This window comes from Melanotaenia boesemani, chromosome 3 (assembly GCF_017639745.1).
Source record: "Melanotaenia boesemani isolate fMelBoe1 chromosome 3, fMelBoe1.pri, whole genome shotgun sequence".
In the NCBI taxonomy this organism is placed as follows: Eukaryota; Metazoa; Chordata; class Actinopteri; order Atheriniformes; family Melanotaeniidae; genus Melanotaenia; species Melanotaenia boesemani.
In genome coordinates, this window is record NC_055684.1 from 29,378,560 (window position 1) to 29,405,225 (window position 26,666).

General features: G+C 38.2%; 2 protein-coding genes across 2 annotated transcripts in view; both read right to left on the minus strand.

Annotated features, from left to right (window-relative positions):
• The window catches only part of LOC121637411 (potassium voltage-gated channel subfamily B member 1-like), a 41,430-nt gene extending 24,230 nt beyond the window's left edge, over positions 1 to 17,200 (minus strand). The window contains exons 1-2 of the mRNA XM_041981570.1: positions 16,907 to 17,200; positions 15,506 to 16,171 (exon numbers count right to left, since the gene is read on the minus strand). Coding sequence (XP_041837504.1) covers positions 15,506 to 16,060 — 555 coding nt within the window. The 5' untranslated portion in view covers positions 16,061 to 16,171; positions 16,907 to 17,200. The remainder of the gene's footprint in view (positions 1 to 15,505; positions 16,172 to 16,906) is intronic.
• An 828-nt stretch (positions 17,201 to 18,028) lies between these two features.
• Positions 18,029 to 26,112, minus strand: LOC121636737 (prostacyclin synthase-like). Its single transcript, XM_041980511.1, has 10 exons — positions 25,662 to 26,112; positions 25,118 to 25,241; positions 24,399 to 24,574; positions 23,714 to 23,857; positions 23,136 to 23,263; positions 22,367 to 22,548; positions 19,399 to 19,552; positions 18,880 to 19,061; positions 18,346 to 18,497; positions 18,029 to 18,246 (listed from the first exon to the last, which is right to left on the minus strand). The coding sequence occupies exons 1-10, from the start codon at positions 25,718 to 25,720 to the stop codon at positions 18,096 to 18,098; spliced, it is 1,452 nt and encodes a 483-aa protein (XP_041836445.1). The 5' UTR covers positions 25,721 to 26,112; the 3' UTR covers positions 18,029 to 18,095.
• Between the last annotated feature and the right edge of the window lie 554 nt (positions 26,113 to 26,666).

The following is a 26,666-nucleotide window of genomic DNA, read 5'->3' on the forward strand; positions in this document are numbered from 1 at the left end:
AAACTTCATAATCTTCAAATGTTTTAGAAGGCCTTTTTAGATTTGATAAATACTAACAAAAAGAAAACAGTGGAGTTCTAAGTCATTTGGACAAATTAAACAAAGAATATGACTCTTAGAAACAGGAAGGTTTGGGTAAAATAATGTACCTGCTCATGGCTCATAGTGTAACCTCATTTGTCATTTATAATGACTTGGGCATTTATGGCTGCCAATGGAAGTGGTACACTGGCATTTATTGATGATGTGATGATGATTGATGTATGAATGATGCATGTGATGATGCATTTATTGGGAAAGCTGACAGAGGCAGCAGGATGAATGTAGATGTGCACAGGAGCATTTTGGGTGCTCAGGTTCAAACAAATGCATGAAAACTCATTCAACCAGATTCAACAGAATTCTAAACATGCCTTCAAAGCAACAAAGAGCTATTCAGCGTGAAGAAAAGGGTATTCATTGACCTAAACCGGTCAGTCAAAGTGAGCTGCTGTACTTTTGCTTACGAACAGACTAAAGGCAGAGATACCTCACAGCAAGCCCCGAAGATGTCTGCAGACTCAAAACAGGAATAAAAGCAGAAACTAGGTCTTGTGTACATGTACATATATGTGTGTGTGTGTGTGTATAAGAGTCACTGTTTGGGCATTATGAAAAACTGGTGTAAAACAAAGAAGCATGTTGGATTGACTCCAGTAAGGATAGATGTACTCCAACAGCTAATGGAGATAAAAAAAAAACATAAAATAAAAAAAATACAGAACGACTGCAAAGGAGTTTCCACAAAAATATTAAAGGCTACCCCACATGTGACGCATCATGACGTAAAAGCTCCTACTCAATTACATTAACTTTATTTAAAAAGAGTTCAAATTATAAGTGTGTTCAATTTTTTTCTTTGTGGTTTACATTTGTGTCATTGTGTCTCTGCCTCTTACACAAGAAACGACACTGGACCAAACCATTCTCAAACACAACCCTTTAAAAAAAAGGAAACAAAGAAAAACAAAAAAAAACAACAAAATTTATAACTATAACCAGCAAAAGTTCTTCAAAGAATTTTATAGTTGAAATATAAGTTTAAAATAAAAAAAAGGAATTAGTCTTTCTTGTAAGTTTGTCCGCTGGTAAAATCTACTTAGATTTGGTCATTTAACATACAAAATGGATAGAATATTCACAAAAGAGAGACTTGCCTTAGCCTACCACTACCAAAAATAAAATAAAATAAAAATAACTTAGTTATGGCACAAATCCACAGAAGGTTTAACAAGCCTCCAGTAACTTAAGGAGATTTGGCTTAAGTTAATTAATCAGTTCGTTTGTCCATTAGCTAACAGTTCTTTGTGCTACTTGCCCAAGTGGGACACTCCCATAATGAGCCATCCCAAACTCCACCAGCTGAGTCTTTTTCTGTCCTCAGAGAGATGGATCGGGAACCACAAATCTTAAAGTAACAAGGGAGTCAAGTTTCCTACAGTTCACCAACCCTTTCAATTTAATTCACTCTCCTCAGTTTACACAAGACCCGTTGTCTTAGGCTTGGTCCTCCTACAGGGACAGGGAGATGTCTAAAGTGCATTAACAGTGCAATGTCATATTCTGAATGAGATGGGCAGACAAACAAATTTTAAATAATCATGAGCTTCAACATGCAGCTTTAGATGCATATTTAATGACTATGACCCATGACATGTAACAGCATAGTATAGATTTCAATAGACTGGAAGAGTAAAGCATCTACAGGTTTGCAGTACAACAATGGAGTGTGCTGTCTCTTTCCAGTTTCTTCCACAAATTCTTAACCTTTTGCCTTTCCTTTCCTTTCCTTTCCTTTCCTTTCCTTCCCACTTCTGGCCACCATGCATATATTTCTAAGTGGCCTACATCTCACACCAGACAGAAAAAAGGTGATGTGCCTGTGAATGGTGTCTGGTAGGAGGGGGAAAGAGTCACAGAAAATAGAGCAGTCAGCAGACTGAAGAAAACAGGGGCCCCTGGGACTGCTGCCTAGAGATTAGTGGGATAGTGTATGAAACTCACTCAATCCACCTACTCTGTGCTGACTATCAGCTTCACTGGCTCTCTGTGTTGTGGTTGGACATAATTTAAATTCAAATGAATGCGTGGGAGAAATATCAGCATGTCAGTATTTAATTGCATTGAGTGGCCACAGGATCTCAGGTGAGTTTCCTGAGGAGGTGTACAGTTTTAAGCAGCTCCCAATGGATTTCCTCTGTGGTGATGTCATACTGGCAAACAAAGTCATGTCCCACTAAGGTGATCTAAGGTTCATATGGCTTATCTACAGTACTCATGTACCCACAGTGCTACTCTTGAATGTAATTACAGCAAATGAACATCAGTTCCTCCACAGTCAGCACATCACAGACATCTCACATAATTACCATACATATTATACTCCTGCTACAGGGATCTGACCTTAGTCCTCACTCATACTGTCTAACTCTGAAGTCAACATATTTTAATCTGACTCCTGCTCTCTCATCACTGCATTTTGACTGGCAAGCTTGGCGGTGCATCTGTAGTTCCATTTACTACACTGCTTGACAACTTAACTTTGATACCTGAAGGATGAAATACACAGGTGATTGGCAGCAAACACACTCTTAGACAGCAAAGTGTGTCATATTCTGTTTTGAAGTGAAGCAAAATCATCCACAATTCTGTGCTCTTGCAACTCCCCCCAAAATATTTCTGTCCCACATGTCACAACTTGCTCTCCTTGGACTAAACAAAGCTTGATCGATAATTGAACCCAAATTTTGTAAACTATATATTGTTAGTACTATTGTTAATATGTTATACATAACAACAGCATTGGGTTCAGCATATCAGACAGGACACCTGTATGTGATATTTAATGTTAAGAAGTCATTTCAATCCCAGTCAAAACTCTCTGATATGAAAAAATTACAGATCTGTTCTTATGTAGGAATTGCCTGTGGAGAAATTTGTAGATGACTAGGCAGCAGTAGTGCTTCTGTGGTCTATAACTTCCTTTTACCATTCACTCTTTGGTGCCTCAGTGCTATTTCTTTAGAAAATTGCTCATGGACTTTAGAGGTCTATTTGTTTTGTGACGTCAAATGCTAATGAAACAACCCTGCGTACCAATTATGGCAGCAATTAGGTAACAAGTACAGACAAGTCCTTGTGTTTCTGGATGCATGGTACAATTACTATTCATGTGAACAAGATCAATATTTCTTTTATGTCTTTTCAGCCAGTTATAGAGAAATTACTGTTCCAGTCAAAAAGTAGTTGCTGTAGCATCAACCTGACTTTTATGCAGATTTGTAAGTGGGTGACATAGAGGTGAACTATTACATATTCTGCAAAATCTGGTCAAGTTGCACTTTCCTGCAGGACTATGTGGGATTAAGTTGTGCTGTGTGTTCATGTTGTAAAACCAATCAGAAAATGTCCATTGTTGTGTCATCTCTTTATTCACCTTTTAGCTTGTTCAGCCACTGCAGCTTCTTTAAAAAGATGAGCATTTATTAACTCCATCTGAAATGGCCTGAGTGGTAGTTCATATATTAAGTTTTAGAGCCTTCTAGGCAGGGCAGATTTTAGGATTTAGTGTACATTATTTTAAGTTTCCTCTACTGGAATATTGACATTGATGGTTGTAGAAAAAGAAATCAAAACAATTTTGAGTAAAACAATTTATATCATAAAGTAAAAATAGTGTGGAAGCATCATTTAGTACATCAAATTCTTCACTTAAAAGTTTTAAGAGTAGTATACAGTAGCTGTTCCCTAGTGAAGATCCCACAGTACTGAATCAATCACAGCCCCCCCTGTGTCTCATATCAGATTGCATGATTTCCCATTATAGACATACCTGTCAGAAATTTTACCCAGTGACAATACATCAACCATTCTTATAAAAAGCTTTAATAGATTAACTTGTAGATTAACTTTATAAAAGATCCAGGTTGGCATTTTCCCTCTGTAACCAGTCTTCAGGCCCTCCATAAGTTATTCAGTAAAAGACATAGACATGAGAAATGTATCACTCTTGACTCTTTTATTCTAGTTCATGAAAGCAAATAAGCATAACTATGTAATTTATTTAGAAAATTCACAATTTAAGAACAAGATTTTTGTGAGCATTCCCTTTCTCAACTTCACTAATAGGTACAATTTAATGTTGTAGAGCTTCATGCTACACTGTGGAGAAATGGGTGTACTGTGTTATCACTTCCTGACCAATTTCCATCTCACCAACACTGCACTATCACACCAATCACTTGTGCGGCATTCTATCTTACACTTCATCTCTCCTTCTCATTCACTCCCTCACACTCCCTCTTTCCTGCTTCCTCTATATCAAGCAGAATTTCTACTGCAACTTATGCTGATTTAGAAATGAAATTGTGAATGACAGTCTGTTGATGGGAAATTAAAAGGCTCCCATACAGCTTGATGTAGTCAAATAAAAAGGTTCCAGCCTGTCAGAATCAACTAAATTACAACATCAATATGTCTATTTAAAGATGTGTGTGTGTGTTTTAAATGGAAAGTAAGTTGGAAACAACAGGCTAGAAAAGAAAGCCAAAGACAAGATGACAACATTTGTAAATGGGTGCATTCATGTGCTTGTGTGCATGTGTGTACAAGTAAGACTGTAATAATTTATGGATGTCCCTGGGGAGAAAAGTTCTATTTGGCAGAAAATCTGATGGGACTGTGCTGGGTGACACACTAAGGTGGGATAATCACTCCTTATAGGTTGTACCTCATTAGGCTGAGCAACACCCTAGATGGTATTAATAATAGCATCTTTTTTTACATTGTCCTTCTTGATGTCATTGTAAACAACAGTGAAAAACAGCACAGCTTCTTTGGTGAAAAATAATCAGTGTCAGACTTCTGCAGAATAATGGAAGTTTTTTTAACTTTTCATACACAAGCAGGTTTAGTCATAACGACATGTCTGTCATTATTGACTGCCTGTGTTTGAATCAGTTATTCTATTCCATGAGAATTAAAGGGAGTGGGAGGATGTATTGATCCGCAGATCGAACTGAATTCCTCCTGACAGTTTCAGTTTTAATGAAGCACCTTTATTCTGGTAACACACATGCACTCCTAATTCAGCAACTGCTCCTTTGAAGTCCATTTAGATAAGCAGAGAGGTGAGGAAACCAACAAACACACTGTCAAAGTAAAGCAAAAACAACTCCCCACCCATCATTAGAGGTAGAACTACTTTGGAGCCAGTGAGAAAATCTCTCACCTAACTCCCAATATAACCAACCTAAGCTAAAAAGCTGCATCCTTCCTTTAAAATGCACAGACTTGCCTAACTAGGAGCATGATGACCTTAACCTCTTCATCCTGTAGAGGATCATGTGTTCAAAATGCCAAGCACACAACTCTAAACTTTTTGCCTTTTAGAGCCCATAATATTCATTTTTCCATATTTGTGTCAGGAAGGTATCATGCTGGAGATGGAGCTTTGTTTACTATACCTTCATGTTTGAATGTGTCACCAGAATCTCTCAAAATGATACAAGATGACATTACCACCCAGGATCTGCAACCTGACACTTTCCTTAATTCAGCTTGTCTACGCCGACAAAGGTGATGCCTCATACTGATAGCTCGGAGGTGATCTTGTGTTAATTGAAGCCATTGTTGACTGTTCAGAGTTTCAAGGTGTTGGGTTCTGTATCAAGTTCAGGTAATTACAGGTACTGTTCGTCAGTCTGAGAGCTGCAGTGAGCACTTGCTTTTAGATATGAAGAGCTTCAAACGCAGCTGCAGTATTTTTAATCCAAAGAAACGCTGAGTACTTCTCTTTATTTCTTTTTGATTCTCTACAACGCCACTGTTTGGTTCTTTTTTGTTTATTTTTTTAAGTAAGCAAACAAAAACCTTTCAGTATAGTCTCCATTATAAACATAACACATAGAAGACACAATTCCATTACTCAGTCTTTTTTCACTTTCTTCAAGGCATATTTTCTCATTACGAGGACACACAGTATGCTAAAGGTCCTAGAAGGATAAAGCTGATTTGAGTAGGTGTGCTGAACCTTATCTACTACTGTGTATCATGTGACAAGCTGTTTCTCAAACAAGAAGAAGACTGAGACAATCAATCTGCTCATTAATGAACCAATACAGTTGGATAGCATTTACAATACGTTTTGTGTTTATTTTCTTTCCTTGAGGAAGCAGCTTCTTATTTATGAATCAGTAAACAGCTCAAAGATTTGATGCAAAGAGCTGCAATCTTTCTTCTAAACTCAGCCACCTGTAGAGACAATTTCCTTTTAACCATCTTAGGAGGCAATATTTTTAGGAGGAGATGTAAGTAAAATGTTGAGAAGAATAAACAAAGCCCAAGTCATCCAACCAAACAAAAAGCCACAACTCAAAACTTATTCACTTGTAATGGCTCTGCAGTATTTTTCCACTATTTGCTTGACCACTAAGTGACCCAGGGGGGAGATAAACATGAAGAAGGTGGTTAGTTAAGAATGCATGAACAATCTTTTTGTTCTGCTATTACAAACTGAAGACAAGTATGCCTATGCATGTGTAATGCAGAGAAGAATCTTAAAGCCTGGAGATGGACTCCATCGAAAATATACCCACTGTCAACTAAATTCACATCCATCATTCAGTACTGCTACTGGAAACTGACCTTTTCAGTCTCAGCCTGCTTAGTGAGCAATGAAAACCTTGGCCTGACATGCAGCTTTTGCTCAAGAGTAAACATGCAGTGGTTGGTTTCCTGTGCCTTAACTGTCTGGAAAGTTCTACTTTACCCTGCTGCTGACCACCAAGCCCCACACCACTCTATATCTTCCTGAGTAATGATTTCTCACTGACAAGCCAGTCTGAATAATAAATGAAGCAGTGTTGCAAAGTAGTTATGCCTCTGCTATTGACCTCTCACCTTCTAAATGTCAGTGTCACAGGACCCCTCTGGAGTCACAGCTGCATCAGTGTATAAAGAATATAAACAAAAGCAGATATGGTGATTCACTAAAAATCCAGCATGGACTGTCAAACAGAGATACCATGTAGAGGGGACACACAGTGTGTGTGCTGCTTCAGCTGGCTTATGTGACAACCTAATGTAGCGTACTACATCACCTCTCTGTGGAAACCAGCACTGAAAAGCCTCATGAGGAAACAGTCACCTACTTTTTCTTGTAACCAAATGGGTCAAACTGAAACTAGAAATTATATCAATAAAGAAGAAAAGGTGGGGAAAAAAGGATTTTCTTAAGGTAGTCATACAGTGTCAAGATATACAGTGCAATGGAATATGTGACTATTAAGGAAATGCCCATATCTCCAGGAATTAACCAGTAACTTCACTGTAACAGCTGAGCATCTCGGGAAGGTTAAAGAAAACTCTCTTGCAATAGTTTATTTTAGCAACATGCATTGTGTTGTTATTACATGGCAGCATGGTGGCGTTGTGGTTTGCACTGCATGACTGTTAAGTTGGATCATCCAGGTCAGTTGTGTCATTTCTGTTTGTTTCTTTGCATACTTCTTTCCATCTTCACCCCACAGTCCAAAGACATACAGTACATGTAAAGTTAATCTTTCTGAATTGATTCAACTGAGATGTGAGTCTGCATTACTCTTGCGATGGACTGGCAACCTGTCCAGATTTTATTTTTTGCCTCTCACCCAACGTCAGCTGATAAAGCCGACTGTGACCCCCGGAGGATAAAACAGATACATTCTAATCACTGGATTATTACTGTCATCATTATCACTGATACTGATGTAGTAGTAGTATTGTAGCATTACACTAGCTCTGTTTAATGATAATTAAAGGATGTAGACTATAGACTGAATTAAGAGTTACAAACTGGAAATTAAAAGAAATAAGTGAGTACTGACAGAATAATTACTAGATTTACAACGACATAATTAAATATAAACTGTTCTAGTGCCATGCTGTAATTCTATTGTATAACTGAAAGATAAAATTAATGCAATTGCTGACTTGCAGGTAGCCTGGATGCCAGTAAATAATAGCAAATTACCAGTGAAAAGCAATTTTTTAAGGATAGAAATATGTTTTATGCTTATGTTGTGTTTTCAGTGGCATTGATCTGTCTGTCTGTCTGTCTGTCTGTCTGTCTGTCTGTCTGTCTGTCTGTCTGTCTGTCTGTCTGTCTGTCTGTCTGTCTGTCTGTTAGCAACATAAAAAATTTTTTTAATAGATATGATTAAATCTCATAAATGAAATAAGTAACCAGTGATTAGATTTTGGGGGTGATCCGGATCCACTAGACCTTCTAACTCAAAAATAATGGCTAAAAAAAGAAAAATGACAGTGGCTTGGCAGAGATCTGCTCTCTCTGAGTTCTTCTAGTTTTATGTCTGTATTTTCTCTCCATTAAGTATTTAAGGAAATATTTAGCTTTTTAGCTGCTAATTGGTTCATCCATCTTTGTTTCTAATTTGTTTGGTGCAAAGCTTTTAATACAAAAGCTTTTTAGAGTCTTTCTTCTGAAAACAATGCAACCATTCATGCTAATGTGAGCTGTGATGTGAGTTGTGAGAGTGAAGCACTTATCAAGCTTTTATATATACTGTACATTGTGATCCGATGCATTGTTAATGCAGAAGAAGACACTGAGTGTATGACAATGACTAATGTGAGCATTCAAATGAATGCACAAGGGCAAAATCGTATTGTTGTTGTTACCTCAGAGCTCCAGTTCTGGTATCTCCTATTACATATGTTAAACTGGTGAATGTCATGTTCTTAGACAACCCTGTAATCTTATATAAGCCTTCTTCCCTTTCATGGTGATTTAACTCAGGATGTTCAAACAGACGTAATAATGTTTCTCTTTCTTCAAAATGTTATTTTCATCATTTGGCACTTGTCTGCTGTGAACTAAATATGTGCACCAATGCACTGTCACACAGCAGAAATTAAATAATGTATAGCCAGTCTGTGCATTGGGTCATTTGTGTAGACACATAATCAGTCAAACATGAAAGAGGTCTGGAGGGGAAAGACAGTTGCTGGCAGGCAAATTGAGCATTCTGTCCACGTTGGTAACACAGCACCTCCATCAATAAGAAAAGTCATTTATAGAGCACAGAAACTGAGTCATACTCTTTGCAACCATCTTCATGAGTAAAAGAGAAACATATGGACTGCTCATGGGCTGCACATCTGATCAGAATTCTCAACTTTATCACCACAGAGGGCAGTACCTTCAGAGGGAAGTTAACTTTGGCTTCAATGCACTGTGGACGTTGTGGTTGCAACATAAGTCTTTAAAGTCCACAAAAAATCATTTAGGCTTAGCAGATAAGATGCATAGGGAACTAACCCTGACCACAACACAAACAATTTAATCCTTATCTCTGCTGCTCACAGATGGACAGATTTTCTCTATAGATTAGCAGCCATTCTGCTGGGATGCTACTTCCTGAATTTGCATTCATGTGTTTCCGCACACTGATCAAAGGCGTGTTTCAAATCAATGATGCTAATGTTTCTATTTGTTTAGGGCCCAACTTTATCAGAGTCTTTGCGGTTGCAGTGGTAGAAGAAGGATTTTTTTCAAGAGACAAAAAGACAATGAAAGCCTTTAGAGTCCCAACTTTTCCCTATATTCCTAAAGTTGGTATAAATGTACAACAAAAAGTATGGCATCAGTGAAAAAAAAAAAACGTTAAAGGGCTGAAAAATATGGAAATTAATTTTCATCTAGTTTGTTAGAACATGAAGATAGCTTTTGTTTCCTTGCATTTAAATGACTGTTTTGGATTGGAATGATAAGAGAAAGGAATATGAAAGGATACAGAAACACGAAGACAGCATGGAGAGAGAACAAAGATGACAAAAGAAAAAGAAGCTAGGAAACACCTCTGCCAATGTGCCAAAACCCCCCTCACGACTCTGTCAGTCCACATGGTGATATAAGGCGCTGTAATCATTCTGGCAGATGGGAAACCAAGTGCCATAAATTTATGGCTATTCAAGGCTCACCTAAGCACAACAGTGGAGCTGCTGTAACCCAGCAACAAATCTAGAAAACAACTCATAAAATACACCCCAGTATGATTCCAAGCATGGTTGTTAGTGTACACAGAGACAGTAGGAGGGAGGTAGGGAGAGACAGAAACACACCAAGACAGAGTAAACGATCTTCTCCATTACTGAAAATAACCATAAAATCATAGCGACTGCGCAGTCACATCTCCTCTGATCTCCTATACTCTTTGTGACTTGCTGGAGGAGGTTATAATGACAGCCGTAGTCCCCTGGAGGTCAGACATCCTAGACCCTCTGAAATAACTGGCCACTCATCACCATCATCCTTTTTAAGGCTGAGCAGATCGATCCAAATATGGATAGTATCAATACTTAGGCTAGTATCAGTATCGTTCAATACCATCATGATGAGATCGGTATATTTGTGGAAAAAAGCCAAAGAATGTGAATGAGAGCCAACCAACAGTAGGTTTTGCTTTTGTTTAGCTAATTTCTGTTGACTTTCCTTTTCTCAAACTATTGCATGTGATAAAAGGGAATAATAGTTATTTGATTTTGTAACATTGTCGATTTTATTTTATATGTTTACAAACAAAAAAGCTCAAATTTAAATTTCTGTTCTGACATTCAGTTTGTTCATAAAAAATGTTGTTTTTTTTTACAAAAATCTTTGTACTATGTTTGATTATTACCATATTCATGATCAACAATTGAAGGGAAAATCATTAAATGATTGTGAAATTTCAAGCAAAAAGTATTTGGGTCGGTATCTGTGATACTGGCCAGATTTATTTGATATTGGATCAATACCAAAATTTCGAAAATACCAAAATCGACCAGCCCAAATGTATAATGTCTTTCACACAGATTTTCCTTTTTTTTCCAGAAAAAAAAAAGATTGGTCAGGTTAGATAGGGTGAAAGCGTAGTAAAAGTACTGAGTGTATCACTCCACCTTGGCATTGTGCTGAGCTATGGCCTGAACACAGTGATCTCAGACTTCCCAAACAACAAAGCAAAGTGCTTACAGTGAAGTCAATTGGGCATATCTGATGTGCAGTAAGAAGTGCAGTTAAGTGCCTGCAACCGTGACTGCCTGTGGCTCACTGGGATGGGAAGTTTCCATGCAATTAGTTCAAATACAGTAGCCTCTCCTAAAGCAGAAGAAATAAGTGTCAGTTTTTGTCACTCTGTATCCAATTCTCATCCAAAGCTTCAGGGGGTAAAGACAGCACTGCAAGGCTTTTAGGAGACAGGGCTTTATATTCCAAGAATGCACAAGTGTAAAACTTGTGAAATAAAAACTTTATGAGTCAACATAACTGTTTTATCTCTCAGCAGGACAACAGCACTCAGAACTCCCTCCTGTTTCATTTGTAAATCAACTTATTATCAATCTATATATTAAAAAATAATGTCTGCTCTGCAGTCTGTATTTCAGAGTTGACTAGTAAAATGGAAAACCCTTATGAATGTGACTATGAACCTTCTGAGACTAAACTGAGGCATGCTGGGACATGCTTTGTCATCTGAGCTGGTTTCATTCACAATCACTTATGCTTTCAATTTACCGGCCCACGATAATATAAAAATGATGCCGCAGTCATTCAGTACAAACTGTTCTGCCCGAGCAGCAGCTTATCTTTTATTGATGAAACACTTACCTGCAAGTTTCCCTTTTGTTTATGGTAAAAATGAAGATTCAAGTGGATGTGTAACTATTCTGTAATACTTCTCCACATTGTATCCCTTATTGCTGCTTTGTTACAAGGAATGACTTGTCTGAGAGAGAGTGCAGGAGCCAGTGTGTAGTTTGAGGGAGGTGAGGTTTGTAACCTCCAAAGTGCACAGAATGATAGCATCTGGATACATCTATAGATATTATGGATCTCACCTTCTCTTTCTGGCACTGACTCAAACATCATTGATGTGCAGTAAAATTTTCATCACTACTGAAAAATGAATGAGGCGCACTATGTGTTTGGGAAATAACTACCTCACTGATGCAGCTTTTCAGCCAAGCTTGAGAGAAAGACTAAGCCTCAACATGACATCATCTTTTTGTTCTCTGGCTCATATAGAAAATAAACTGCAAGAAAATTGAGTTGTTTGGAGAAAAGCAAACAAAACAAAACAGAACAATTTGTCTTCATTTCCCCTTCTTTCACTCAGACGTTTCCAAGCTCCTGAACTGAACATGACACGCTATGGACAGATCCTATGTGCTTATCTGAGGATAAGAGCTTGCATGCTAGTAGTGTTACACCCCAAACTTTTTTTCAGCTCCGTTGAGCTGTTTAAATAAATTCAAACTGAATGGCACATCCACAGCTGAGAACAGGCATGAACCAATATAAAAATACAGAATAATTAGAACCAAGATTTACCTAATAAAGTGGAAATTATTGTTGTTAAGATGTAGCTTGCACAAATATAAAACAGAAAAGACTTTTCCTTAATGATCACCATGATCCATATAAATGTGCTGCAGCAGCAGAGCTGAGCAAATATTAATATTCAAAGATAAATATTTGCTGATATAGTCACTGCAATATAGTTTATTTTTAAAAGCAAATCCATAGAATCATTTTAAAACATAATAATAAAAGCAAATTAAAGTTGATATAAAAGTTTGATTTTTGGTTCAGTAATAACACATTAAATAACCTTAAAGATACAACATCATCTAATAATCTACTTGCAGTTTGTTTTTATAAGATTTAGCTTTCTATTGCTGCTGTCCAATATACACAAATACGAGATATGAAGCTAAACATCTCTTTTAAACTAGATAACTTTAAAATAATTACAAACAATTGCGCAATGTTAGTTGATTATATTAATTGCCAAAATCACAAGTTCTTTATATCACTGTTTATTTTGGGTATGGGCTTATCTCCTTTACTGTCCTTGGCTTTTAATTCATTTAACTAAAATAAATTGTACAGAATTGTACTGTATAGTATAGAGAATTAACTATAACAGGCGACTAAGCATAGAACTGGGATGAACAGATTCTTCTGTTTGAAGAAGATTTACTCAGCACAGTGCATCAATAACCTCCTAGTTAGTACTAAAACACACCTGCAAACATTTAATTTACTGAATGTACAAATGATTAAACACTGTGGCTATTCTAAATCGTTCTATACTCCTAAAGGTAGCATCCTTGAGAGTCTGATAAGGTGGGATTTAACTATTTAAGCCACCACAGTCAGTCACAGCCAGCTGCTAAACTTACAATTACATTTTTCTCTAGAACTAGGAGAAAGTGGCTCATTAATCAGATGTTGGTTCATTAATCACATTTAACATGTTTTTTTTTCTCTCTCTCAAGAAAATTTACATTTTGTGGAGGTTCCAGGGGTGCAGTTTATATTCCTAAATTCAGGCATACTAACAAAGGCTGCACCTCTGCACCTGTAAATGCTGGTTAGTTGTAGAGCATGCACTTAAACAAAAGTTCTTCGAAGTGGAATGCAGCCCTCATTGATACACCAGTGCACATCCAAGTATATTTTAAGTCAAAATGCCTGCTGTGAAAAAGGTTTATAGTCACAATTTACTGCAGTCCAGGCAAATTTCTGCAATAAATATAGTGATAATCTATGATGATCTACAGTATATTGTGCAGCCCTAGGGGATATTTATTATTCTGGGGTATCTATACTAAGAGAAATTAGTTAATTAATTAGAAATTAATCAGACTAAAAATGAAAAAAGCAGATCAGCTGAAGCTTAGTCTTCATTATCATTATCTTCACCAAAATCTGGAAATTTGTATTTCTCTTATTAGCACAATCAGGCTTCTCAAATGCAGGATGAGAAGTATAATTATAACCAGGATACCAGCGTGTATGTAAACACAACACGGCTGGTAATCTAACAGTCTTGTTCCTTTGCTGTCAAAAATTCTGCCTGACAGCAAGAACACCAAGTTCAAGGTACCTACTGTAATGGTGCATGTCTTTCAGCAATGTTATTGAATATTTAAGAAAATAATTAAGAACATTGGTGACTCAGGTTCAGATTTGGAGCAGGTTCTTTAAATAGAAGGGTTACATAAATTATGCAGGAACTCTTGTTCAAAGAGGTGTTTGAAATTTCTCTGAGTAATGATTTGACCATCATAGCTCGTGCTTCTGGAGCATGTAGTAAGCCATTCCATACAGAAGGTCTTCTCAGTCTATATTTATGCTGGACTCAATCCTCCTTACTGGGATAAGTAAAACAAAAAATAACAATTTCACTGCAGTAATTTCATGATTTTTGCACAGTGATGTACCAGTGACATGAAAAATATTATAAACAAAGAAAAACTTGGCATATAATATACTACATGCCATTCTCCCTCTCTTTCATGACAGTGATGTGACTAAACAAAGAGTTTCCTAATGTGCACAACCCTAAATAGCTGTGCTGGTAGTTAGTCATCATTTTGAGTGATCATTGACCTAGTCCCATTTTTACCCAGTTTGTTCTCTTAAAAGTGCTGTTAACATGACAACACTCATTGATCCAGCAAAGTGAAGTTCTCTTGTTCCTGGACTGTGAGCCATGAGCCTGTTAATGAGTTGGATGATTGAATACTGGACTGGAAATGAGGCAGAGGTGGCAAATGAAGCCAAGAGGGCTGCCTGAGGAAATGGGAGGGGGAGGTGGGTGTTATGTGAAGGTCTAAAAATATCAATTTTGCACAGGAAGGTTCCCTGCAATGGTGACAACTCTAACAGAAGTGATCAGGCTCATTCCATCCTCTGATGCCACTGAAAACAAACACAAACTAATTACTTCTATATCAGCATGCTGACACCTTCGGCTGTGATCTCACTGGAACCAATAAAGGGAAACAATGGGGACTGTCATGTTTTTTTACTTAACAAAACACCAAGAACAAAACATTTTAATTGACTCAGAAAAAAACAAACAAACAAAAAAACAAAAAAAACAAACAAACAAAAAAAAAACTGCAAGTTCATTTGTTCTTTTGGAAATTACACATAGTTAATTTCATATTATTGACAGAAGAAGATGAGACATATTAGTCTCTAAAGTCATGCTATTTATTACCGACAGGTGAGCATGTCTAACTTTGCAGGCAGCTTTGATGCTCATTTCTGAATGCATCTTCCTCTCAACTTTAATCCCCCTCCAGCTGTTGAAAGTGACAGATCAGGTTAAAAGAAACATCTGATCAAGCCAGTCTGAAGCAGAGGTTTATGCTGGCTTCTGGGTATTAAATTTGATTTATCATGCTCTCCTTGTTGTTGCTGTTTTTTGGTTGTTTGTGTGTGTGTGTTCCTAAAACTACTAAATTTAAATGCTCTCAGTCAGGATCCAAAAATGGAGGAATCATTATTTAAAACTTCTGTAACATGAGGCCTGCTGGCACCACTGTTGCCATCTCTCAGATTACTCACTACTTTCACCTGATCTGCCCTGGCAATGTGGCTGTAATGTAAGGCTGATGAAGACATTACCTTAGCAGCAAATGATGAGCTTGGCTTCTCCAAGAGGTCCCAGAGTTTCTTTCTCTTTTCGGAGCAGCATGTGGTTGTAAACTCTTCGCCCTCCCTCTCCCTCATGTTCTCGGCCTCTCTTTTGAGCTCTTCGTTCATCTGCTCCTTCTTCTGATGATATCTGGCCTGGCAGCAGGACTCTAAGTAGATCTCGTCGATGCCCCAAAAGTCCAGCTCTTGGCTGAACGAGAGGGCGCACATTTCCTCCATCATGTGCAACTTTCCAGTGCGGTAGAAGTTTAGAATGGAGGTGAAGGCGCCGGGGTGTCTGTCGAAAAAATACTCGTTGCTATCCAAGCTGTAATCATCGCATATCTCCATGATTGAGTCGTGGGTGTTGCAGTCCCTCAGTTTGCCCAGTCTTGTGCGGGGCAGCCTATCCAGTGTCCTCCAGAGGACCTCGTGGAGAAGCCCCCCGACGTTGAGTCTCACTCGGCGGGCATGGGTTTTGCTCCGGATGATGTCAATGGTTTCCGGAGGTAGCGTGGTGGTCACCCGAGGCCCAGTTTTGATCATTTTCGATCAAGGCAGTCAATCACTTGAAAAGACTGAGAGACGCACTTTGCTAGTTTAAGAAGACATTGTCCTGAAGATGACCGCATCAGGGCCCCCCTTCGTTTTTTGTGCCTACAAAAAATAATAAAGAAAAGGACAACAATTGCTGAGCGTGCACTGCCAGTGTCCTACAGTAGCAATGTCAGGTGGTTTATCCACTCATCAGAGGACCAAATAGATATTTTAATCAGCTTTAAGAGGCATAGCCGCTTTTCTTGATGACACGGGTGGCGGTGGGGGTTGGACAGCAGGGCCAATGACAAACTGGTCTCTGCTTGTGAGCGCTGTCCGGTACTGAAACGCCCGATCTGTCACTCGCCAGTTTTCGCTTTCCACGGTTCTGAAAGGTGCCAGTTCGGTTGGGACAGCGATCAGTTTCGCATTAAAGTTGCCTGTTGCCTGAAGGCGTAGCTAAGCTGTTCTCTCGAGTGGTATTCAGCTGGACTAATACTGACATCGATTATCAACTTTGATTAACAGCCCATAACGCACTGCGCTCTCCCCTCAGACGAGACTACATGTCCGCATACACATGGTCAATTTCCTGGTCTTCAGAATTGGAGTTATTGTAGTGACAGTAAAATAATTAAAAAAAAGTTTTGTTTTTATTGCGTCAAACATGCGCATATCTGAGTCACACAACAGGACTGCCTTTTATGAGAAATATTTGAATAAATCTGTTGTCTACTGAAGTACCAGCCAGGACACAGCATCCTACAATCCCAGTGGACTACAAAGCCATAACACTTATGTGACATAGAACAAACACATTTTTAAATACAATGAAGAAATTAAAATACTACATACGTGTCTTCCTTATATCCCGATTGACTTCATAGACCGACATCAGCAACATTTCAAGAGTAACCGTGTTACAACTTGTTAAGCTTGCAAAGGTCTTCAACGCTCGGTTTGGAGCTGATGGAAGCATCATGAGCTACGCACCGACATGGTGAAAAATAAAAGGTTCGACAGGCATTAAAATGTTCAGTCCGCTCTGTGCACCCCTCCTGGAGCGAATCAACAAGTAGACTCCTGACCGTGGCCGGGAATACCGTCGGTAAATCGCCTCTTCCTGCTTGCAGTGTGAGTGCGTACTGGCCGGCGCCTGTGACTGTGAACGGGATTCTGCTGGGACTGATTTCACACAGGCTCCTCCAGCGGCTCAGCCTGTGTGAAGTTAACCCTCACAGAGCCGGTGAGCCACATCTCACTGCGTCTAAACTGTGCCCCTGATTTGTGCTGCAACGCAAGTATTTCATCGTGACTATAGTGGGACCATACATTAACTTTGTACAAATGGCAAACATCATACAGAGATCTTAGAAAAATTCAGCTTCTGACATGATTGGTTCCGGGGTCATAATTGGAGAAAAAGTTACTCAATCTGCATGAAAGCATTCAACATCCAGTAGACACTGAGTTTCAATCTACAGAAGCCCCTCTCTATTTAATCTATACTAGGTCAGTATGTTTATTTGTATTTATAATTTGTAATTAATTTATTTGTAAGTGACAGAAGTCAAAACATAAACATGTTTTTTGTTATTCCTTTTCTCTGACCTATAAAAGATATTATTTTGCACCTAAGATTTCTTTTTATTTTCTTTATAATGACACAAGAACCTAAAGTTTCCACTCCAGTTTACTCTGCAAACAGAAGGAGTGCCATTATGACAGATGTGTGACCAGCTCTGTTTACAGTACATGCAGCCCCCTCATTGCGCGCTCTGTATTTGATATAACTCTTAGCTTTTCAAAGCTGCCTACTAAAAGCCAAACTGTGAGCACTAGTTCAATTTCAATATCTCATTCCAGCTTCATCTGCAAAACAACCTTCAACAGGATTCCATACTTAGATTAAATGTGATCAAAGGACTTGAAGAAACCATAAATTATGTACTCTGAAGAAATGACAACACGATTGTATACAACATATTCACATTTATTGATAAATATAAAAAATAATATATAAATAAAAAAATACATTTTTCTCCTATTGTGTTTCTCTTGTTTTGTATCGAACAAGCAAGTCTCCCACAGGTTGTAGCATCCCAAATCCATAACGGCTGGCATCTATCCCTGGCATCTGAGCATTTGGGTCACAGAGCTCCAGATCGTAGTTCGTCAACAACAAGTAAACAAACCTGAAGGGTAAACACAGATGAAACACCAAATTAAGACATTTCAGCAGAAATTTAAAAATAACAAAAATGTCTAAAAGTCATCTGGCAAAATGTACTCACTGTCTGATGATGTTGATGGCAAACATCTTTCCTACGCAGCCATTGGTACCTGCCCCCCACGGCATGGTGTAATACTTTAGCTGCTTCCCTCCTTTGTAAAAATCCTTCTTCATCGAGCCATCCTTGTTTAGAAAACGGTCGTACTTAAATTCCTGCAGATGGAACATAAATAAGATGCAAATTAATGGTAAAGACAAATTATATTGAACACAAAATATAATGCCGGTTTGTTCAATTACTGGTGGATCTTTTTTCAATTTCCTTCCCACGCCTATTAGCTGTTTCTGTTCCTGTGCTCGGCAAATCCTGCATTGGCCCTCAGCTCTGAGTTTGACCTTTCACTGAGTTATACAGGGTCAGCTTTGTGTAGACACTGATACGGCCTTACATAAACAACCACTAATGCTAATTACACTTAAGTCTGCCTCCGTAGAGACTCTAAGACAATAACTATCATTTGTGATGACAGAATAGGAAAGTTTTAAGAGACTAGAAACAGGAAAGTAGCTGCTTCAACAAGACAGAACGACAAACCTGTGGCTCATGGTAAATCTCAGGGTCCATTTGTGGGCTGATGAGGGGGAACAAACACACCCTGTCTCCCTTTCGTAGCAGGTACTCTTGGCCATCAGCCATGTAGAGGATCTTTTCTTGCACTACTTCTCTTGTAATGAAGGAGGCAGCAGTGAGTCTCAGTGTCTCTTCCAAGGCACTATCTGAAAGGGCAAAAAAAAAAAAAAAAAAAAAATTATGATTGGTGCAAATGAGCAGCACCAGTACTACTGACAAACATGTCTGCAATATTTTACTACTTTGAATAAATTTTTGCTACTAAGATTGTGGATTTCAGTTTGCCAATACAGCACAACATGCTTTGCTCTAATCTTTTATTGTGTGCTTTCCCTAAATACATATAGACAATTATATAGGTTTTACACCAAGGGTCGTAGTATTTGCTGGCTTATAAAGTAAAAAGGGACTTGATGTCATTGTTTTGACAATACACCTAAATTACAGCCACTAAATGTGCTAACTATGTGATAAAACCCTCACCAAACACTGGGGTGTTCACGGATCTGTCCATGAGAGGAGTTTCCGAGGTGTCCATCTGTGAGATCTGGCCAAACTCCCTTTTAACCGCCATCATAGCTTCAGGATTTGTCAACAGAAAACCCAACAGCCAAAATGCAGCAGGACCAGCATTACCCTGGAAACACACAAACACTGGAATGAGAACGATGATAAGGTCTGTAGCGCTGACGTTGCATAGTGACAGCGCAGGTGGCAATGTGGTAACAGCAAATAGAAACATCACATGACATCCACAGTACTCACTTCTACCTTCTCCTACAGTTAGAATAAAATACAAATTTCAGTTAAATTTAAGCTCAATGGAATCAGAAAGCCAAATGATTTCATAATGCTGGAAGATGAAAAAGAATGGCTCCCTTTCATGTGTCTGGAATGAGAAGAGCCATGCTCTGGAGTGTCTCACTACTGGCAAAGCTCAGCACAGTAATGGTTTACTTAAAAAGGAAAGCCATTGGAAACCTGAGGTCCCCTGCCATCTGCCTGCATCCAAGGGCAGGACAATGAAGCCATTTAGTTTAATGGAAAAGCAGAGTACTAAAAATACTAAAGACTATTAGAAAAAACAACAACAACAACAACAAAACATGTTTCCAGAGTAGCTGCAAACAATGCTAACTTATTATCTCAGCATTTCTGTTAAGTAAATTTCTGTATTCATCAAAAGATTCTTAACTAATAAATAAATTATACCTGCTTTTGGCACATGCATCACAGATCAGTGAGCAGGAGACTTCCTCAGACATAGTTTAAATTTCAAATATCATTGGATGATTATAATATGGCTTATCTTGGTACAATTACTGAGAAATCATCATATATGTCATGCAAATGTCTTAATTCCTCTAAATGAAGACTTATGGTAATTTTAAAATGTGGCAACCAATGATGTGACTCACATCTCCCTAATAAATATAAATAAACCAAAGTAATAAGGGTCAGTAAATAACTCTAAGGCTAATTCTAGTGAATATCTGATTTATACCTCTCCAGCAGGACTGGAGGGAGGACCACGTGAGTAAAAATCAAATTAATTTGCATGTGAGTGAGGCTCAACTTTAAAATAGCAACATTTTAAAACCAAAAATTTCAACACTAGGGAAATCCTTTTATAACCAACATGAAAATAACCATTTTTTATATGGGAAGGTATGTAATGCAGGTAGGTTGTAAGTACACACTGTTCCATAAAGCAGCCTAAAACAAACACGACCAAATTCGAAGTATTTTCATGAATGATATAAATTATGTTCAGACAAAGGCTCATCGCGTGCAACACCTCAAACAGAAAACTATAGAACATTTTAATTAATAATTAGTTTTTTATGGCATGCAAAATAGCCAAGGTAGCTTCTGAAGCCCAATAGTACTAAAAAGTATTTTCAAAACTGTGGTACACTCTTGCTTAAGTATTCTTGGATCAGAGGTGAACAGCACACCCATGTGTCGAATAATAGTACTGCACCTCTACTCAGTTATTTGCTTTATCCTGTGCAGACCATCACAGTTGCCATTAGTCAAGAGGCTTAGTGGAAAAAAAATAGCTAGATGATTCAAACTCGACAGAAACACCCCCAGAAAAGATGTAAAGAAGCCACCATTTAGCTTTGAAGTGACAGCACTAACCACGGCACCATGCAGTCCAAACCTCCGCTCAGTTGAAGGAATTTACATGTACATCTAACCCTATATATTATATAGATTCATGACACATGGGATGAAATATTTCAAGCCTTTATTTCTTGACCTTTTGATGATTATGGCTTAGAGATCATGAAACCAAAAATTCAGTGTCTCAGAAAATTTGATTATATAAGATCAATAAAAAGGATATTTTAAACAGAAATGTCAGGTTTTTGAAAAATATGTCCATTCCTATACACTCAATACTCCTTTTGCTTGAATTACTCCATCAATGCAGCGTGGCGTGGAGGCAATCAGCCCGTGCCTCTGCTCAGGCGTAATGGAAGCCTGGCTAATCAAGCACAGTAACACCCTTGGTCATTGAACCAGCTTTTGGTACCTTTGGCAGTGTGGGAAGCTTGTCAGCAGAAAGAAGCATTAAGTGCTTTAAAATTTCCTGGCAGACGGCTGCGTTGACTGTGGATTTCAGAAAACACAGTGGACCAACACCAGCACATGACGTGGCAGCCCAAATCATCACTGACTGTGAAAACTTCGCACTGGACTTTAAGCAACATGGATTGTGTGCCTCTTCATTCTTCCTCCAGACTCTGGGACCTTGATTTCCAAATTAAATGCAAAATTTATTTTCATCTGAAAAGAGCGCTATGGACCACAGTTCTTTTGTAAGATGCTTCTGATGTTGTCTCTGGTTCAGGGGTGGCTTGTTACGAGGAATGGGACATTTGCAGCCCACGTCTAGGATTTGTTTGTATGTAATGGCTCTTGATGCACTGACTCCAGCCTCAGTCCACTCCTTGTGAAGCTCCCCCAAATTCTTGAAAAGGTTTTGTCTAACAATCATCTCAAGGCTGTGGCCACTTTTTTCTTCCACTCAACTTTCTATGAATAAGCTTGGATCCAGTACTCTGTGAACAACCAGCTTCTTTAGCAATGAACTTTCGTGGCTTACACTCCTTATGGAGTGTGTCCATTTTGGGTTTTCATTATCTGTAAGCCATAATAATCACAATTTTAAAAAAAAGCTTGAAATATTTTACTCCATGTGTCATAAATCTATATAATATATCGATTTCACTTTCTAAAATGAGTGACAAAAATATAGACCTTTTTTGTGATATTTGAATTTTTTGTAATTCTAACAGCCCTGGAGACGTCCAGGACAGAAACAGCAACACACAAACAAGTTCATCTGACTAAGCAGGCAGCTTGTCTAATCTTTTGATGTGATCAACAAAAGTTCTCATTTTGCACAGACAAAAGGCAACATTTTTGTGACGTGACTCACCTGTGTAGCCCAGAGTTGCATGAGCACAGCTTTTCTCTGTGTCTCGTCATCAACCCCATCCTCCTGCAGGAGCTGCCTGTAGGCGTGGAGCCAGGGGCTTGAACCCGAGTCCTCAGTCAGACCTGCTGGAGCCAAAAGCTTCCACAGTCTCGCCCGAACACTCTGTGCTGTTCTCTTCTCCTCTGTCACACATAGATAACACAACGTGAGTGAATGAGTCACAGACAAAATATAAACATCTTAGCTCAAAGTGGATACTCAGATAGATACTGGTGAGTGCAAGTAGTGGGTGGGAAACAATATTTCAGTTTTGTCATGCACAACTGGAAGAGGTATGTAATGACCGTTTTTTGTTTTGTGGGTGTAACAGATTGAATTATACACAGTGAAGCAGCACAAAGAGAGAATAAACTGGAGGCAATATAGAATATGATGTCACAAAATGTAAGTTAGATCACTGTCTGTGGCGGTGAATGTGTCGAGTAATTAAAAAAAACAAACTCCAGACACTCTGTAAGCCAGTGAGTAAGTGAGTTTACCATGGCAACCACAAAACAAATCTAATGGTATTCCCTTAGACTGACATATTCGGTCATGATAAAGAAACGGTAACGGATGACAGATGTAAATAATGAAGATGTGTAGCACTGCATAACAACCACTCCTGATTCATGACATCGTCTTTTTCCCCTTCTTTTTGTTACTCTTGAGTTAAAACTTTCAGAAGCCTCTGATCAGCTACTGTTATTGGAGGAATATTTTGACCTACCTGCTTTTAGAGTGCCTCTTGCCAATTTGGTTAAGAGGCCATCAAACTTCTTGTACTCCTCGAAGATGCTTGAAGGATCTGTGCTGTTATTGTTCTGTTCTCCACCAAACAGAGTCAAATATCCCGCCCTGAACAAAGAAGAGAAGGGTGAGAAAGTTCAGCATTTTCTGCTCCATGAACAATTGTTTTCTCGAGGTGGACAGATAACCAGCCCACTTTCAGACTTTTCCACTGGCACACCCAGAATATATGCACCAACTCCTTACACAGGACACCATCAGATTACTGTCAGTCATTGGAAACAAGCTCAAAAAATACACTTTGTGACTCATCTTGCTAAGGACTCCCACTGTGATAAATCACATCCGCTCTCCTAAAAAAAGTTAAGCCACAAAAGTGACCATGAACACTTGTAGTCATGATACATTTTTCTAAACCTGTTTACAAATAGAGAATCACAAGAGAGACTAGTGTATAAACTGTTTAGCTGTGGGCGTTTTTTTTTTCCCCTTACACGCTTCTTATGACGGTTAAGTTGGTGTGGGTGGTGTGTGTGTGAGGACAGGACTTTTTCATACTTAAAAAGAAAGCTGTAAGAGAGGTTGAAAAGTCCCTCTTCTTTCCAGTCTCTCTGGTTTTGCGGCATCTCAGCTTTCATCAAGGCCTGCAAGTGCCTGTTCATGGTCCTATTCAGCATGGTTAAATTCTTTCCTTGGAAATGCCTGCAGACACAAAAGGTTACAGAAGACAAAAAAACTTAACAAACTAACACATGGGATGTCATGTGACAGTGACTGATGGTATGATTGAAACGCAAATGTCGAAATCGCTGTTGACCTAGTTACTGAGCTAAAATAACTGAGCATTGTTGTCAAATAAAAATAAAAAAGTGGTGGCAAGAAAGCAGGGGTAAGCTGCGTATCTTGGATGTGATAAAAGGTGGCAGTAAGCCCAAACATTAAACTTTTAAACCTGAAAGAATCTGATTTTATTAAGGTTTCCTCCCTTCTCAGATATACTGCAAGACTCCAATCATAAACTGTGAAGATAATAAACGAATAACAAAACAGGAATCCAGAGTTATATTAGCACAGTAAGAGGGGAGTTTGATAGGAATATCCACGGTGACGCTCTCATGAGAACCAACAGGGTGGATTACACCAAATATTTTCACTTCCACATGAGCTTAAAATGAAAATGAAAACAAACTGTAAATGCTGTTACTGTGGAAAAACATACAAAAAAAAAAAACCCAACAAAAACCTTTTCATTATATTCTTGGCTTTAGCTGGCTGGTCAAATGGGAGCTGCAGGTTGAAAATCCTCTCCATGAGCACTTGTGCGTAGCGTGTAAAGTCCAGTGAATCAGAGTCACTGATGACAGCATCATAAGAGTGTGGATCCAACAGTAACGTCACGTAGCGACCAGCAGCCCGCACCTATACATCATCAGTGGAGAAGTGGGAATCAATCATTTAAGCTCTTCAAGAATGTTTGTAAGACAGAAACCGAAATCATAAAATTACTCAGCAAACGTGGTTTAAATGTGATCTTCTCATTATGACACCTTACTGGACACTCAAAAATTTAAAATGTATTAGTCCTCAGAAGGAAATTATAATGCTTCATCATATGTTTAATTTTAATGACAATAATATAATATTCTAATATATCCTACATTAACAAAATGGTCAATGTTGCTGTATTCTCAATAATAAAATTCATAATACAATAAAGTTTTTAAAAATTTTGTAAATACTTTTTTCTTTGGCAGTGTCTAAATCTAAAGGTTCATTTAGTTTACCTAACAATACAATTCTTTGTGGTGTTTGTGGTATTCTTTGTGGTATTGTAGATTGCAAATCATTCATTATGATAAAGTAAGAAAGTTTAAAAGTATTTTAAAGTTTCACTAAAATAGTGCTTCAAAAATGACTACATACATCCAAAAGTATATGAATGATGAAGTTTCTCCTACTTACTGTGAAAATGTTGCCATGTTTAAGCTTCATTCGATTTATGAACTTGGAAGCATCTTTTCCAAATTCAAGGGCATGACCCAACCATGGGATAATTCCTTTGTCAAGAGGTGGTTCCCCTTTGGATCTGAAGAAATAAATATATTATCTGTCTGATTGTATTTCTTGTCTAAGCAAAAACGTGTGTGATGAAGTACACTTGTAAATTTCTAAATTTAACTTTGTAGTATAGCAACATTCCTCTAACTTTAACAACCAGCTATTAAGGGATCAGGTGCAGTAATTAGAAGAAAACGCAGGGAAATCCTTTTCATTTGCACCGCAGTGTAGCCGCTGTATATTCTATCCGTATTATTGAGATTCAAAACAACAATAACAAAGAAATTTCAGTTAATAAGTTAACAACATATTGGTGTTTTTCTGAAGCAGAACCACACGCAGCCTACTTAAATGGTCCCAGATTGGAAATTTTGATATTTCACATAAAAAAAAAAAAAAAACATTACAGTCATTTGAATAATTAAGATAGCACGTGAGAATTACTTACCTCCGCCTGCGCGTGAGGAGAAAATAGCAAAGAACAAGCAGAAGAATGGTCCAGATCATCTCGTGTCTAAATTTCGCTCTATAGTCTTCAGCGTCCTATCATCCGTCACTTTGGCTTTTATGTGACTCCTCGCCCAAATTGCGCAGCCACAGCTCACTGAGAGGCAACGGTATGGTGTCTGCGAGCGCTTCAAAGCAAACTTTAATCCACAGCCCCAATTTTCTGCCTAAGATTTTCCAAGAGTTTATCTAAAAAACAAACAAACAAAAAAACAAAACATCCGTATTTAAATTTTCTCTGCTCCACAGTCTCAGCGTCCCATCAGCCGTCACTTTGGCTTATATGCGACTCCTGACGACTCCTGGCATTGCGTCAACAATGAACTACTAACGTGATCCCTTGGGGCGTACAGACGTCATCTATGAGTTAATATGACGTGGAGACTCGCGACCTATATTTCACAATCCACTTAATCCAATTAAGTGCCTATACATACATTTATATATATATATATATATATATATATAGACAGAGAGAGAGAGAGAGCTATATATATATATGTAGAGCTATATATATATATATATATAAAACAAGAGAGTTTATTAATAAAATATTAAAAAAAAAAAGCTACAATTGCCTATAAAGTGATTTTGACAATAGAGGAAAAATGACCCACCCAGTCACACTTACAGACACTGCAGTGCAATTATAACTAAGAGCATTGTCCAATAATGCTACTGTCACCCCTAAATAAGCCTTTCAGATTCACTACAGAAGACACTGTTATCAACAGTATTTGTTTCAGTTTCCTGCCAATTAATTTCTTTTTCTTCATAGACTAGTTTGAACAAGAACTTGTAAATGTCTTCCCTGTCGTGGAATACAGTTGCTAGACTTTCTCTGAGGCTGTTGTAGAGGAAGTGTTAAGGTGCATGCAGCTGTTCACGTACATAACGTTGCTATTACACACATCAAGTTAGTCAGATACCTCCCTAGTGTGATGAT

Bases quoted from the DNA above. Each gene is read 5' to 3' on its own strand.
- LOC121636737 (XM_041980511.1), bottom strand. From the start codon at position 25,720: ATGATCTGGACCATTCTTCTGCTTGTTCTTTGCTATTTTCTCCTCACG. The intron at 19,062-19,398 runs GTGAGGGTTTTA...TTGCCCTTTCAG, and splicing joins CGTGAACACCCCAGTGTTTG to ATAGTGCCTTGGAAGAGACA. The intron at 18,247-18,345 runs GTGAGTACATTT...TTTACCCTTCAG, and splicing joins GCCATCAACATCATCAGACA to GTTTGTTTACTTGTTGTTGA.